Source organism: Berghia stephanieae, chromosome 6 (genome assembly GCF_034508935.2).
Source record: "Berghia stephanieae isolate SIO BIC M18660-M18661 chromosome 6, UCSD_Bste_1.3, whole genome shotgun sequence".
NCBI lineage: Eukaryota > Metazoa > Mollusca > Gastropoda > Nudibranchia > Aeolidiidae > Berghia > Berghia stephanieae.
This window is the reverse complement of record NC_088365.1, coordinates 6623649-6639793: the sequence shown is the minus strand read 5'-3', so window position 1 is coordinate 6639793 and position 16145 is coordinate 6623649. Positions and strand designations below refer to the sequence as shown.

Below are 16145 nucleotides of genomic sequence, written 5' to 3'. Positions count from 1 at the left end.
TAACTCCGCATTGTATTGACACATTGCTTTATAAGATATAACGATAAAAGGCATCAAATTCAACATACATAATAAGTTGAAATAAGAGAGAGAGATTTCTAAAAATAGAACAGTTCATTCCAGTAAGTGTAAATAAATAAAACAGCCAGTAACAGTATCCTGTCAATATAATATATATAAAATATCGTAACTAATTTATTGCAACATGGAAGCATATAAAAGATACTTAAGTCTCGCAAAGGACTTAGAAATACCCAAGGAAAGAAATATTTTCATGGTGCGAAGAGAAAGTAAAAGAAGAAAAAGAACATGAAGAAAGAATTCGTAGAGAAGAAAATGAAGAAAGAATTCGTAGAGAAGAAATGAAGAAAGAATACGTAGAGAAGAACGAGAAGAAAGAGTCCAAGAAAGGGAACTAAAAAGACAAATAGCTTTAGCAGAAGAAGAAACCAAAAGGACCCAAATGATGCTGGAAATTGAAAAAACAAAAACCGGTCATGAAAGAAAACATAATAATAGTGATGAATTTTTCGTGAAACTTCCACGCATGCCAACATACGATGAACGCTCAGACTGCCTAGAATCCTTCTTACACCGATTCGAAGTTCAGGCTAAAGGTTATCGTTGGCCAGAAAGCAAATGGGCCACAGCCTTGATTAACTGCTTATCTGGAGAACCGCTAAAAGTTTTCTATACCTTAACAACTGAAGATGCAGATGACTATGGAAAAATTAAAGACGCTCTACTAAAAAGATTTAGATTAACGGAAGATGGTTACCAGGAAAGGTTTCACACTGCAAAACCGGAAAGTGGAGAAGACTTTAATACATTCGTGAACCGAATTACTCAATTTCTAAATCGGTGGCTTGAGTTGGCAAACGTAAAACAAGACGACTTTGCAGGCCTTTACTATCTCACGCTGAAGAATCGAATCTATCAAGCTTGCAACCCAGATTTAGTCGCATTCTTTAAAGAGAGAAAGCCAGAAAACTTGGACAAATTAAAAATCTACGCAGAAAACTTTAACAGCGCACATCCATTGACACCCCTTAGCAGAACATTGAAGGAACCATACTACGCTGCCGCTGCTCAGAGTCCAGGTACACCTAAAGTTCAGTACTCAAATAGAACGAGCCGATCAATCACTCGGAACACACAAGTGAAACAAGATGATCATAGTAACAAACCATGGAACAAACAGTTCAATAGAGACCATAGCCGACCCTATCAAAACAAAACAAGAAATAGCACTGACAATAATACTGAGTATAAGAAAACCAACAAACCTATAGTTAAATGTCAATATTGTGGAATGAAAGGCCACACAGCAGACAAATGTTACAAAATCGTGGGATATCCAAAAGAAACTGCAAATGCATCACTCCAAACAAGTGTAAATAATCAGACACGAGTAATGTCAGGAGAAAATATAAATGTGTATTGCGTGAAAGGTATGTCACTTTTAACACAAACTCACAAGTCAGGATCGCTTTTTTTTGTGAAGGCAAAGCTAATGGAATTGATTGCAAAATATTGAGAGACACAGGATGCAGTACAGTAGGAATAAAAGCATCTTTGATCAATGACGAAGACAAAACTGGGAAAACGGTACAATGCATCACATTCAGTGGCACAGTCGAAACCTTTGAAACAGCTAACGTGTACATAGAAACCCCATACTATACAGGAATAGTGGAATGCTGTATACTTCCCAACCCCGTCGCTGATGTTATTGTTGGCAATATAAAAGGTCTTAAAGACAACCCAACAGATGTAAAAGAATGGTCATTAACCCAAGAAACAGCTTGTCTAGCAGAAACAAGAAAGATGACTAAGACAACAGAGAAGCCAATGACTATTTCTCTAGAACCACAACAATTTGACAGGAACAGGTTCATTGAAGAACAGAAAAAGGACCCGACTTTAACTTCATATTTCAATATCGCAAACAAAGGGACGAAATCAAAAGTTGAATACATCATTGAAAAAGATATTCTGTTCAGGTTACATAGGAAAAGAAACAAAATAGCAAAACAACTGGTCACGCCGAGTATTTACAGAAACAAAATCCTTGGAATAGCGCACGATTCAATAACTTCTGGACATCTTGGGAGCTCTTCCACATTGAAGAGAATATCCGAGAATTTCACATGGCCTGGAATTACTAAAGACGTCCGAGAATATGTGAAATCGTGTGACACATGCCAAAGAAGAGTCGCAAAAGGCAGAATACCGAGATTGCCATTAGAGACAACCCCAGTTATTGAAAAAGTTTTTCAAAAAGTTGCAATTGACATTATAGGCCCTTTAACAAAATCAGATAGAAACCATACACACATACTAACACTAGTCGATTACGCAACCAGGTGGCCAGAAGCGATAGCATTGAAATCAACTACATCGGATCACATAGCTGAAGCATTGATGACAATTTTTACTAGAATAGGCATACCAAATGAGATACTGTCGGACAATGGACCCCAATTTACATCACATATGATGCATGAAACCATGAAACTCATGGGAATCCAACACTCATTCACAACTCCCTACCACCCCCAAGCAAATGGTCTTTGTGAAAGATTTAATGGCACTCTAAAGAATATGTTAAGAAAAGTGTCAGCAGAAAAACCAGATGATTGGGACAGATAATTACCAGCAATCCTATTTGCATATAGAGAAATACCCCAAGAATCTACAGGCTACTCCCCATTTGAGTTGATGTATGGACGATCACCTCGCGGCCCGATCAATATGGTAGCCGACATTTGTAAAGGGAATGAGGAGGACAATAACGAAATTATGTTTGCTTACGAATATGTAAGAAACCTGAAAGACAGAATAGAGGACACATGTAAGCTAGCACAGGAATCCGTCACTAAAAAAGCAGAGAAATACAAGGAATACTCCGATAGAAAAAGCAAGTCAAGAAAATTTGAGATTGGTGACAAAGTACTAATACTCTTACCCGATGACTCGAGTAAACTTTTAGCTACATGGAAAGGACCATTCAAAATAACAGCAGTAAAATATAATGTTAATTACGAGATTCAAATTAACAACACAACAAAGACATTCCATGCAAACATGCTAAAAAAATATTTCGATAGAGACAGATTATCACAACCAATATTTAACCATGTTGAAGCTGCAAATGTAGGATTAATCATCGAAACTCACAGCGATGATGTCGAACTACAACACACCCCACAACACGGTAACTCTAAAAATAGTACAATTAATGACGTCACAATCAATCCTCAACTAAACGAATGTCAGAAACGAGAAATCAGGTCATTATTAGAAAAGTACCAGTCAGTCTTTACAGACGCACTCAGACATACAACATTAGTGGAACACGACATAAAGTTAACCACATCTACCCCTATCAACGTGAAAAACTATCCTATTCCATTTCACGCACGAGAACAAGTTGAAAAGGAAGTTAAGGATATGCTAGATACAGGAATAGTTAGATATTCTTCAAGCCCATACTCATCACCAATAGTAGTAGTGAAAAAGAAAGACGGATCGATAAGGCTATGTAGGCTATGTATCGACTTTCGCAAATTAAATGAAGCAACAGTGTTTGATGCAGAACCAATACCAAATCAAGAGAATTTATTTGCTGCCTTATCTCAAGCAAAATACATGACAAAATGTGATCTTTCTAGAGGTTACTGGCAGATTCCACTGAAAGAATCATGTAAGAAATACACAGCATTTCAATCACCATTAGGATTGTTAGAATTTAACTATATGCCATTTGGATTATCGACAGCCGCATCGACATTCCAAAGAATGATGCGTATGTTATTAAAAGACATCCCGTCTACACTCTCATACTTCGACGACGCATGTATTTTCTCAAACTCATGGACTGATCACATGACAACCTTAGAATTAGTGCTTGAAGCATTAAAACGTAATTCTTTAACAACAAAACCGTCAAAAACAAGCATTGCATTTTACAAAATTGATTTTCTCGGTCATACCGTTGGTCATGGGACACAAACACCCGAGACAGAAAAACAAACAAAAATCGCACAATTGCAACCACCTAAGACAAAAAAAGAAGTACGCAAAGTACTTGGGCTCCTAAATTTTTACAGGAAATACATTTACAACTTCGCGCACATCGCGACACCGCTAACAAATCTGACAAAGAATGGGTCACCGAACAAAATTGTTTGGACAGAAGCGTGTCGGAATAGCTTCAACCAATTAAAGGCATTACTCTGTTCAGAACCAATTCTTAAATTACCCGACATGTCAAAAGAATTTGTTGTAAGAACTGACGCGTCTGATAAGGACATCGCAGGTGTACTATTACAGGAGCATGAGGGAACTCTAATGTCTTGCTTATATGCAAGCAGAAAATTATTGGACAGAGAATCACGATACTCTGTAATAGAGCGTGAAGGACTGGCCATCGTCTTTGCTTTAAAGACATTCAGCAGATATCTACTGCTAAAAGAGTTTGTGGTCGAAACGGACCATAAACCACTCACGTACATTAGAAATAACAAAATGAATAACAGTAGAGTACTAAGGTGGAGTCTATTTTTGCAAAATTACACTTTCAGTATCTCTCACATACCAGGCTGTGAAAATATTCACGCCGACCTACTTTCTCGATTAGTGTAATGACGTGAGCAGGGTATAACTTAACCTCTCATGCATACTGTTAGTTACCTCGAAAATTATGCCAAATCAGAACGCACAATTTCGATAATTTTATTTGTAAACATGATGACCCAACTTAATGTAACATTGAGTATTGTTTGGATATATATACCATACCCATTCATGATTTGGGAAATCTTCTCTTTATCTATTATTGTTATGAATTTTCACTCATTTATGATTAATAATTGAAATGTCAATATTCCATTTACATTTTCATTCATTTCATTCAGTAAATTACTTTCATATCATCGACTTAAATCATGCTTCATTGCCATCACTATTGTTTATCACAATGATTTGTAATCACATTGCCATCATGTTGTTCATCACAATGATTTGTAATCACAATCTTTCATTGTTATTGTCACCCATTCATATACCTACGTTAATATAAACATTTCCATGTCTAGTTAATAAATAATTTAATTGTAGCACAAATCATAACAATGGATTAATGCTAGAGTATCATGATAGTAAATTTACTTCCGTTTGTAAAATCTATCTTTCCCATAATGGTTAAAGAGTATATTTTAAACGTGTGTGGGGGGTGTCACAGTAAAGGTTGTTCACAATTATCTTATTAAATTTTATTTTATTAAGAACTGAATTCATCTCACTCCAGTTATATTTCGGTAGGCTTAGATAAACTTTACCTTCTAATATTAGATCGTCTTTCCTTTTATAGCCTTCCCTCGAATTAATTTCTAATTAGTGAATACTTTTCGTTCTACATTCTGTCACGTAGCCACTTATTATAAAAGCTGATAGGTCTAACATTCGACACTCACTTTCTCTCCACAATCTATGCCGGACGGCCAGTCGCTCTATTCCTTCTATATACTGTAAGATTTTTATCTTTTGGGACTTTGTAGATATTATATCTACACCATTAAGACGCCGGAGCTTTTAACTTTGATTGTATAAACTTCAAGGATCAAACCCGAGCCCGCTGTCAAAGGATTACATATTAACCCATTACCAATTGCCTGGAAGTGGAATTTTACGAGTCCGATCCTGTTATCAGAGGAATAGATCATCCAAGCCCATCAACTGCCTGGAAACGTCAACTTACGAACCTGACATATTATCATAAGTTACGTAAAATATTCATATCTCTATTTGTAACTGCCACGATCACTGTTTATCTCTTTTAATTAAATTTCATCATTATTTTTATTTCATTGTAAACAAATCGTTAATTGTTTTTCATTTATAGTAACTAGTAAATTCTGGGGCCTCATTCTACATATATCTTTATGCATAGTCGAGTAGCTCTTTACTCACTTGAGACCATGACAGTAGTAGTAGTAGTAGTAGTAGGCACTGGCGGTCGGTCAATAGAGCGAAGTTGTTTTGTGCCGCCCTATATTTTCCGTAGATTAGCATGTCAACCAAACAAAAAACTTCAATTTTAAAATTTTGATAAAATTAAAAATTTAGCACATACTGCTTTTTGTTTTGAATTTATTATTTGATGACTCGTGCGTCGCTCCATGAAGGTGGCGTCAACTCGGCACGTTTCATCTTTCCCCCGTTGCCTGCGCGGGGTGACAATGAGCGGAGGGTGTGGTGTGGTGGGGAAGTTTTTTTTGTTTATATGAGCCAGTATTCGTTTGGCCGTCCTGTCCTTATCCTATACTCTGTTGTACCTTGAAGAAAGTTAGTTACCACTCCCCAATCTCCCTCCACCCTCCCTCCCCAACTAACTATTGTCTTTCACTGCTAAAATAATTAGGCCAAGACGGCCAATCTAGCGATGCACGCCCTGAGGTCCTACTTGGGATAAATTAAAACCATATCAGGTTTATCACTGAAAGAAGAGGCTTTGCTTCACTTAGATATACGGATGAAGAGAATGGCAATAAATATATATTTTATCATTGTTGGTTTTGCTTAAATATATATTAAATATCAAAAACAACAGTAAACAAAGTATGCACCGAGAAAAGCCCCATGGTACTATAAATAAAAATCCCTGACCCCACGGAGTCCTTCATCCCCGCACACTCCCAACGATCCCTACTCAACTTGTATTGTGTGCATTGTCTAATAATAGTATAATTATAAAGATGTCGCTGATTGTGTGTGAAGTTAGCAAGTGCTTTGCGTTTGGAATTAAATGTGGATTTTTAAATTCAATTATTCTAAAGTTGTGTGTCATATCGTTAGTATTCAGAGAAAATGTATTATCGCTGTTGTCATTGTTTATGAAACCTACCTGTTTTTATCTTGAATCATTTTATTTTAAAAAGTTATTTCTGTAATTTGTAACCAACCATGAATCATGTTGATTTTTTAATTGAAAATCAATTCCGACACTTATCCCCTCAAGAGAAAATAGTGGTGAAAGATTTAGATCCACACAAACCAGTGAATTTTAACTTAGTTTCTAACACACCGAGGAGACAGCGCCGATTTAATAATGATTATTTTTAAAATGTTGAATGGCTTACTGCCAATGAAAGCCGTAAAACGCTTCATTGTTTTTATTGCTTGATTTTTGGTGATTTATGCTATAACGGACAACAGGAGGATTCAGTGATATTGCGCACATCTCTCAGGCACTGAAGAAACATTCTGAATCAAATAGCCATGTCACAGATGCTGTTAAATATAAACTTTTCAACGTTGTAGATTTAAGAAATCAGTTAGAAACAGTACATGATGCGTCTGTGAGTCGTTATAATGAACAGGTGAAAGTTAACAGACAAGTTTTGTCAAAGATAATTGATGCTCTTTTGTGAGTACGTCTTGTTAATATTCTAACACACACACACATACACGCACACACAAATACACGCACATATTCAAACAATTGCAATACCCCCGTCCACACACACACACACACACACACACACACACACACACACATACAAAGTAGGTCAAATTAAGTTAAATTAACTAGACCAATAAAATTTGATTCTGTATTTCGGATTTGTGCCGCCTTAAATACAATGTGACCAACCGCCCCTGGTAGTAGTAGTAGTAGTAGTAGTAGTAGTAGAAATAGAGTAGTAATAGTAGTAGTAATAGTATAGTAGTAGTAGTAGTAGTAGTAGTAGTAGTAGTAGTAGAGTAGTAGTAGTAGTAGTAGTAGTAGTAGTAGTAGTAGTAGTAGTAGTAGTAGTAGTAGTTGTAGTATAGAGTAGTAGAGTAGTAGTAGTAGTAGTAGTAGTAGTAGTAGTAGTAGTAGTAGTAGTAGTAGTAGTAGTAGTATGTAGATAGTAGTAATAGTAGTAGTTGTAGTTAGTAGTAGTTAGTAGTAGTAGTAGTAAGTAGTAGTAGTAATAGAGTAGTAGTAGTTGTAGTAGTAGTAGTAGTAGTAGTAGTAGTAGTAGTAGTAGTAGTAGTAGTAGTAGTAGTAGTTGTAGTAGTAATAGTAGTAGTAGTAGTAGTAGTAGTAGTAGTAGTAGTAGTAGTAGTAGTAGTAGTAGTAGTAGTAGTAGTAGTAGTAGTAGTAGTAGTAGTAGTAGTAGTAGTAGTAGTAGTAGTAGTAGTAGTAGTAGTAATCAATAGTAATAGTATTGATAGTAATAATGATGGTAGGAGTATTATAGAAGAAGGAAAAACAAAGCATGGCGATAAATACAATTATTATTGATAGATCCATACCCTGCCCACTAGAAACTTATGGCCTGATACTGACTAAAAGTTACGTCACAAATAAAGACCATCACCAAACGAAAGTATAAACTTGAGTTGTTGTGAGAAGTGCTCAAGGAAACAAACTAAGATTATAGTGGTTGAACTATTGATTTCAACTCACAATTACGTTTCCCCCATTATTTTCGTCTTATTTTATGACACATTTTTGTGGTTCGTATCAATTTAAGGAGGCTACAGTCGTACTGACCAGGTCCAATGCTATTCCAGTTCGGTCTTGACCAACCATTCGTGTCCCTGTCCTCTTCATCTGGCAGTCCAAGAATGTGCCCAATCTTATGCATACATCCTAGGGGCTAAATTATTATTATTATTATTATTATTATTATTATTATTATTATTATTATTATTATTATTATTATTATTATTATTATTATTATTATTATTATTATTATTATTATTATTATTATTTTTATGATCATCATCATCATCATCATCATCATCATCATCATCATCATCATCATCATCATCATTATCATCATCATCATCATCATCGTCATTATTACTATTATATTTATTATTATATTTATTATTATTATTATTATTATTATTATAATAATAATAATAATAATAATAATAATAATAATAATAATAATAATAATAATAATAATAATAATAATAATAATAATTATAATAATAATAATTATAATAATAATAATAATTATAATAATAATAATAATGATAATTATTATTATTATTATAATGATATTTCATATTCTACACTAAAATGTTACACCGATAAAATTTGATAACTCTATAGAGCATTTGTAAAAGATGATAGAGATCACGTGAGACCTACTGATGAAGAGCAAGGAACATCAACTGGACCATCTTGAAATCCTAGGTTTTTCCACGTGACGCTGACAGTGAAAAAAATATATATAATAGTAATAACAATAATAATAATTACAACAACATTAATAATAATAATAATAATAATAATAATAATAATAATAATAATAATAATAATAATAATAATAATAATAATAATAATAATAATAATAATAATGATAATAATAATAATAAATAAATAAATAAATTAATTAATAATTAAACAAATAAATAAGGAATAATTTGCATAGGGCATTTATATACGGATTGACCATACTCAATGCACTTAACAATGTTTTTTTTTCTTCTGCCAGAAGGACACATAGATCCATATTTCCATTTTTCAAAGTACCAGGCACCCGTTAGGCGTCTTTTCCTAAAACTTTTACATTATCCGTCACTGCTTATGGCTAGGTACTTATTCACCTCTGGGTCTATGGGACAATAATGTGTTTCAAGAAAAAAATATCGGGACAAGAATTTTCCACGATCACTTGTCACTCAACAAGCTATTTACTACGTTTAACATCGCTTGACGTTTGTGACAAGATCAAACACCAAAACAGTGATCCACCGATTTTCATAATTCATTTTAATTGGTTAAAATTAATGACAAGATATAGAAATTCAGACATGTATAGTATTACTATCATCGACGACAAACTGCTCGCGTGGAACAAATCCTTGCTTGAAATAATCGACCATCATCTTCCTACACAAATCAAACAAACAACAGTTCGGCCTAGCACAGCATGGTTCTCCCTTGAATATATATCTGATATGAAAAGTAAAAGAAGGAAAGCTGGAGCAAAATGAAGAAAGACCAAAGTCACAATCTGTACCAGGCAGTAACATCTCCAACTAATAAAGCGATCAGAGAAGCAAAAAGGACATAAATAAGGGAAACGGTAGCTGAAAACAATGGAAATAGCAAAGAACTTTGGAAATATTTAAACGTCCGTTTTTCCGGAACATTCTGATAAAACTGAGTTAATAGAAAGATTTAATGTATTTTTTTCAGAAAAAAATATGTAAAGAATACGTGAATGTCTAGACGAAGGAGCCATAGAAGAACACTCTTCAATGTGACTCACGACTTCCGCTTCATTGTTGGCTAAATTCCGATCTGCACCAATGAACGAAATAGACGAGTATGACTAAAAGCCCGAAGAAATCATGTAGTCTTGATTCAATTCCAACGTTTCTGATTAAGTCATGAATTGATGAATTTGCACCAAGCTTAGCGTCAATCGTGAACTACTCCCTCGAGTCTGCAGTGTGCTTGTCATTGTTTAAAGAAGCTATCGTCACTCCATTGCTGGAAAAACCCAGTGTAGACTGAGATCCTTAGAAATCATCGCCCAGTCTTAAATCTCAACTTTATATCGAAGATCATTGAAAATATTGTAGTGCAAAGATTATAATATGGCCATATCGCCGAAAACAACATGTGTTCCAATTTTCAATCGGCTTATTGACTAGGTCACACTGATTTGGGATAAAAGGCACGGCACTAAATTGACTTCCCAGGTAACTTTTAACCGTACACAAAATATTTCAGTCAACGGCACCCTTTCCAAACCAACTGTGCCAACTGCTCATTACGGTGTTCAAGGTTCTGTCTTAGGCCCATACCTCTTCATAATGTACTTTGATTCTTTGATTATATTTTGGTGACTAATGGCGTCGGCCATCATATCTATGCCGACGACAGGCAATTTTATTGTCCAATGTCTCTGAACGATTGTGAATCTATTAATATCACCTTATCAAACTTCGTGCAAAAATTCAGGTCATGAGTGTCCTCGAACATATTCAAGTTGAATGACGACAGGGATGAACCCATTGTGTTCCGAAAAAAAGTAAAACTGTCATGGTGGGGGTGTTATACACCATCATGATTCAAATATCTCAAAGTGTCAGAAAATTAGGCTTTGATTTAGATGAATTTTTGAACATGCAAATACCCATTTCGAAATTATGTCAAACCACCCACTATTCGATCAGAAACCTTGAAAACGTGCGAACCTTATTAACAAAGAAACATGAAAATGCTAGTTCACTCAATGATTACCTCTGGACTGGACTTTTGCAACCCCCTCCTCTACAGTCATTGAGTGAACTAGCATTTTGCATGTTTCCACAGAATATCGATTGCAATACTGCAGCTACTCCAAAATAAAGCTACTCGTATTGTGACGAAATAAACAAAGTCAGATCACATCACTCAAGTCTGTTGCACTGGCTTTTCGTGTAGAAGCGGATTGCTTTCAAAATTGCCTGTTGCTGTTTAAATGCATCCATGATACTGCTCCCAAATACCTGTTATCCCTTCTTTCTATCTACATTCCGAATCGCTCTCTCCGCTCATCTACTTCCTTGATTTTGGACCGTTTGACTCCTAAGTCGAGCTTTTTACGACGTCCTTTCCAACATTCTGCTCACTCCGTGAGGAATGTCTCTTTCAGCAGACACCAGAGATAGTAACTCTCTGTCCTCCTTGAAAACATCTTTGAAGACATATTTCTTCCTTTCAGTTTTTCTGTGAGTGATTGATTTAGCATTATTTTTTTAAAGACTATGTACAAGCGCTTCCGAGCACCCGGGTTACGCATTATTATTATTATTATTATTATTATTATTATTATTATTATTATTATTATTATTATTATTATTATTATTATTATTATTATTATTATTACTATTATTATTATTATTATTATTATTATTATTATTATTATTATTATTATTATTATTATTATTATTATTATTATTATTATTATTATTATTATATAATTATAACTTGTACTACTACTACTACTACTACTACTACTACTACTACTACTACTACTACTACTACTACTATTACTACTACTACTACTACTACTACTACTACTACTACTACTACTACTACTAGTACTACTACTACTACTACTACTACTACTACTACTACTACTACTACTACTACTACTACTACTACTATCAGTACCACTACTTTACAGTACACTTACCCATTGCCTGATGTCAGATTCATGTGACCTTTATGCGAGAGACCTAATAGTTCGGGCATACTTTCATTCCAGTAAGGCATCCGAATACAGCTCATGTCTTCAAAAACAGCTACAACTCTTTCTACATTGCGTCTGTAAGAAACTGGTAGAATAGAATCAGGAGAGAAATCAATGAAACTTATAATTAACATTGATAGAAACAGTAGTGATGTTAAAATGGATTATCAATCTGTGTGTACACCATCAAATTCTATGCGAGAACTCAACATTTAGCTCCAAACAATTTATACATCGGAGTATATAGTAGTCAGTTTAGTCAATAGCGACAGTGGCAGTCAAATTGTGACCCAACTCGTCCATAAGAGATAGTTGTGACTGGAAATTGCCGTTTGCTTTTATTTACAGTGTTAGGGGGGGGGGGTGTTCAATTAAAGATGCATAACTTCGTTATAAAGAGGAATATCGCAGATATTTTTGTATCATTATTTGCGTTACTAACCGGGCAACTAGCCTCAGGATCTACGTACACGGTAACATACAAACCTTGAATCTCGCCTTTAATGGGTTAAATTGGATTGTTTGATCTTTTTAAAATAACACACACAGACACACACACACACACACACATACAGAGCGAGGTCCATCCATTTCTTGTAGTTACCGGAGCTACCGTGAATGTAGATCCTGAGGCTTGGTGCCCGGTTACCGTGTACGTATATCCTGAGGCTTGGTGCCCGGTTACCGTGTACGTAGATCCTGGGGCTAGGTGCCCGGTTACCGTGTACGTAGATCCTGGGGCTAGGTGCCCGGTTACCGTGTACGTAGATCTTGAGGGTAGGTGCCCGGTTACCGTGTACGTAGATCCTGAGGCTAAGTGCCCGGTTACCGTGTACGTAGATCCTGAGGCTAGGTGCCCGGTTACCGTGTACGTAGATCCTGGGGCTAGGTGCCCGGTTACCGTGTACGTAGATCCTGAGGCTAGGTGCCCGGTTAGCGTGTACGTAGATCCTGGGGCTAGGTGCCCGGTTATCGTGTACGTAGATCCTGGGGCTAGGTGCCCGGTTACCGTGTACGTAGATTCTGAGGCTATGTGCCCGGTTACCGTGTACGTAGATCCTGAGGCTAAGTGCCCATTTACCGTGTACGTAGATCCTGAGGCTAGGTGCCCGGTTACCGTGTACGTAGATCCTGGGGCTTGGTGCCCGGTTACCGTGTACGTAGATCCTGAGGCTATGTGCCCGGTTACCGTGTACGTAGATCCTGAGGCTAGGTGCCCGGTTACCGTGTACGTAGATCCTGAGGCTAGGTGCCCTGTTACCGTGTACGTAGATCCTGAGACTAGGTGCCCGGTTACCGTGTACGTAGACACTCCCTTCATAAATCTGCAAAGGTGTGTATGAGACAGGACCAGACCAAGCAGATAAATACAAATTACACCCTTCCGCCATGGCATCGTTAGATACAGTCGCCTACGCATTCCTTGAAGGAAAGATGACTAATGGCAACAGGAAACAACCATATCATCCACAGTGAGTAAATTGGGTTCAATAGTCTGATGTCACGTCGCCCAGCAACGGCGACAGTCGTGGTTCTAAACAAAGAAAATCGGTACTTTTAATTCTTCATGCTGGCTAGAAGTTTGCACATGTCTTATGATCAGAATGTATAAAAGTCAAAACATGATCAGATTTATAATGTGTTTTTTTTCCTCTGGATACTGTAAGAGAGTTTAACATCAATATGTAGAAATTGACGTATCAGGTTTGAATATGATTTGATCTTACTCTTAGGGGTTGGATTATATACTGACAGGGAATTGTCGAAACTAGTAAGAGGTGTGGCTTGAGATAATTTACAATAGGGGAAAAAGGATAGTGTTGCTAGATTCTTGATTATTATTATTTTTCAATTCTGCATTCTACTTTGCTATGAGCTGCACACTTTAAACCGTTTGTGCTCACCATCATTTAGTTGCTTTTACGGACTTTGAAATATTCCACGAATATTGAAAATGGTCACTTAGGCAAAATGATTTAAATTTGGATTGATTTTACGGATTTGAAATTTATGTGTGGCTTAGACGACAGAATGAGGATAAGGTTAATTTAAACGGCAATGTAAGCTGGTGTAGGTGGGTGGGTGGGCGAGGATTAGGGGGAATGAATGAGATACTTGATACATACTATGATAATAATACTGTCATTCATCTTGGATGGGTACAGGGTGGGTAGGTGGGCAAATATGTGTGTGTATGTGTGTGTGTTCGTATGTGTGTGTCGGTATGTGTGAAGGATGGGGGTTGAAAGTGAGGACAATGACTACAGTGTTGAATTGGAGGGATGGGGCGGGATGGGGGAAAGAAAGGGTGTTAGATAGTAGGTGAGAATTGCATTAGGTATCATTTGTAATATAGCAGCAGCAGCAGCAGCAGCAGCAGCAGCAGCAGCATCAACTTTTTCTATACATTGTTTAATTTCTTCTTCAATCTTTATTACTTTATAATTGCCATGGATTTTACATTTGTTGATTTCGCCAAAGACTTTCCAAATGGAGTTGCTAATGTTTTGGTTGAAGAGGGGTTCGACAGTTTGGCAGCCCTTCTTTGTGCCACGGACAGCGATATTGGTGAATTAGATATTAAAAAAGGACACAAAGCCATTCTCAAGATGGCAGTCAAAAACCTGCAATGTCTTCATGGCAAGGGACCTATGTGTGCGTCATCGAATGATGATGGAGGCCTATCTAGCCTCCTTGGTGCTGTAAGAATCAAACCTTCTGAAGAGTCGAGTGTCTCAGGTAGGAGTACCTACTTTAAAATTGTTGATTTTATTTCTCCCTCGCTGGTTACCGACGAGGAAGTTAACATCACAGAGAGTGTTAGCCTTCGCATAAACGCGAAAGTGAAACTAGACAAGGTTTCGCCAGCCATGTGGATAGCAGCAAATGCAAGGATTTTGGCTAAGTTGATAGGATTATCGCCAAATTTTGATGTACATCAATACATCAAATACACAGAGATGGTGGGTGAACTTGCCAGGAGATACACATGGCAGTCAGTTCTCATCTTCGACGACGAATATCGTCAGCGACAGGCAGTGGACAACTTCATATGGGGGACAGACGCCCCTCACCTGGCGACAGTAGTGCTTCGTGATCGCACTCCTCAAACGACAAAAAAACACTGGGAATCGTCTCGTGGACCCAATATCATTCAGTTCAGCAACAAGGAGGTCTGTCGACAATTCAACAGAGGTGCCTGTACATATGGCACAACATGCCGATTTAACCACGTGTGTAGCTTGTGTGGCAGTCGAGAGCATGGAGGCAGAGATCACCATGTGGGTGTTAATTCAGCATAGGATACACAGCAGCAGACAAATAGTAGTGTGGAAAGCCCATTAGCGTTAAGCCCCTTTCCTCCTATCAATCCCCACCAATGTGAATTTTTAGGTAATAAAGCATCCATTAGTAGGAAATTAAATTCCTGGAGGAAAATGTTAGAGTGTGATAAAGATAAAGATTTCATTTTAGACGGAGTAGAGCATGGATTTCGAATTATTGAAAAAATAGTCAACTAAAAAATGTGATAGAAAATAACCATTATTCTTCCTTTCGTTTTAAAACATTAGTGGAGAAAGAATTAAAGAATCAAATAGCTCAAGGTCATTATGTTGTGGCATCTAAACAGCCAACAGTTACTAGTGCTCTTGCTGCAATCCCGAAAGAGGATGGAAATATTCGACTAATTCATGACGGCAGTAGACCAGTAGGAGAAGCTATGAATGATTATTCTCTACCAGAAAGCACCAAATTTCAAACCGTTCGTGATGCATGCAAATTAGCCAAACCATTTTTCTACTGTGCAAAAATCGACCTCCAAGCAGCTTATAGATCAGTGCCTATCCATCCAGAAAATTACGTAGCCACTGGTATTCATTGGACGTTTGAGGG

At 36.6% G+C, this 16145-nt stretch overlaps 1 protein-coding gene across 7 annotated transcripts in view; it reads right to left on the bottom strand.

Annotated features, from left to right (window-relative positions):
- Positions 1–16145, bottom strand: part of LOC144974395 (uncharacterized) — a gene marked incomplete at its 3' end in the record, with an annotated part of 142128 nt that overhangs the window by 107047 nt on the left and 18936 nt on the right. For all 7 annotated transcript variants that reach the window (XM_078917236.1, XM_078917235.1, XM_078917240.1 and 4 more), the window contains 3 exon segments: positions 8543–8648; positions 9152–9212; positions 12195–12336. In XM_078917236.1, coding sequence (XP_078773362.1) covers positions 8543–8648; positions 9152–9212; positions 12195–12336 — 309 coding nt within the window.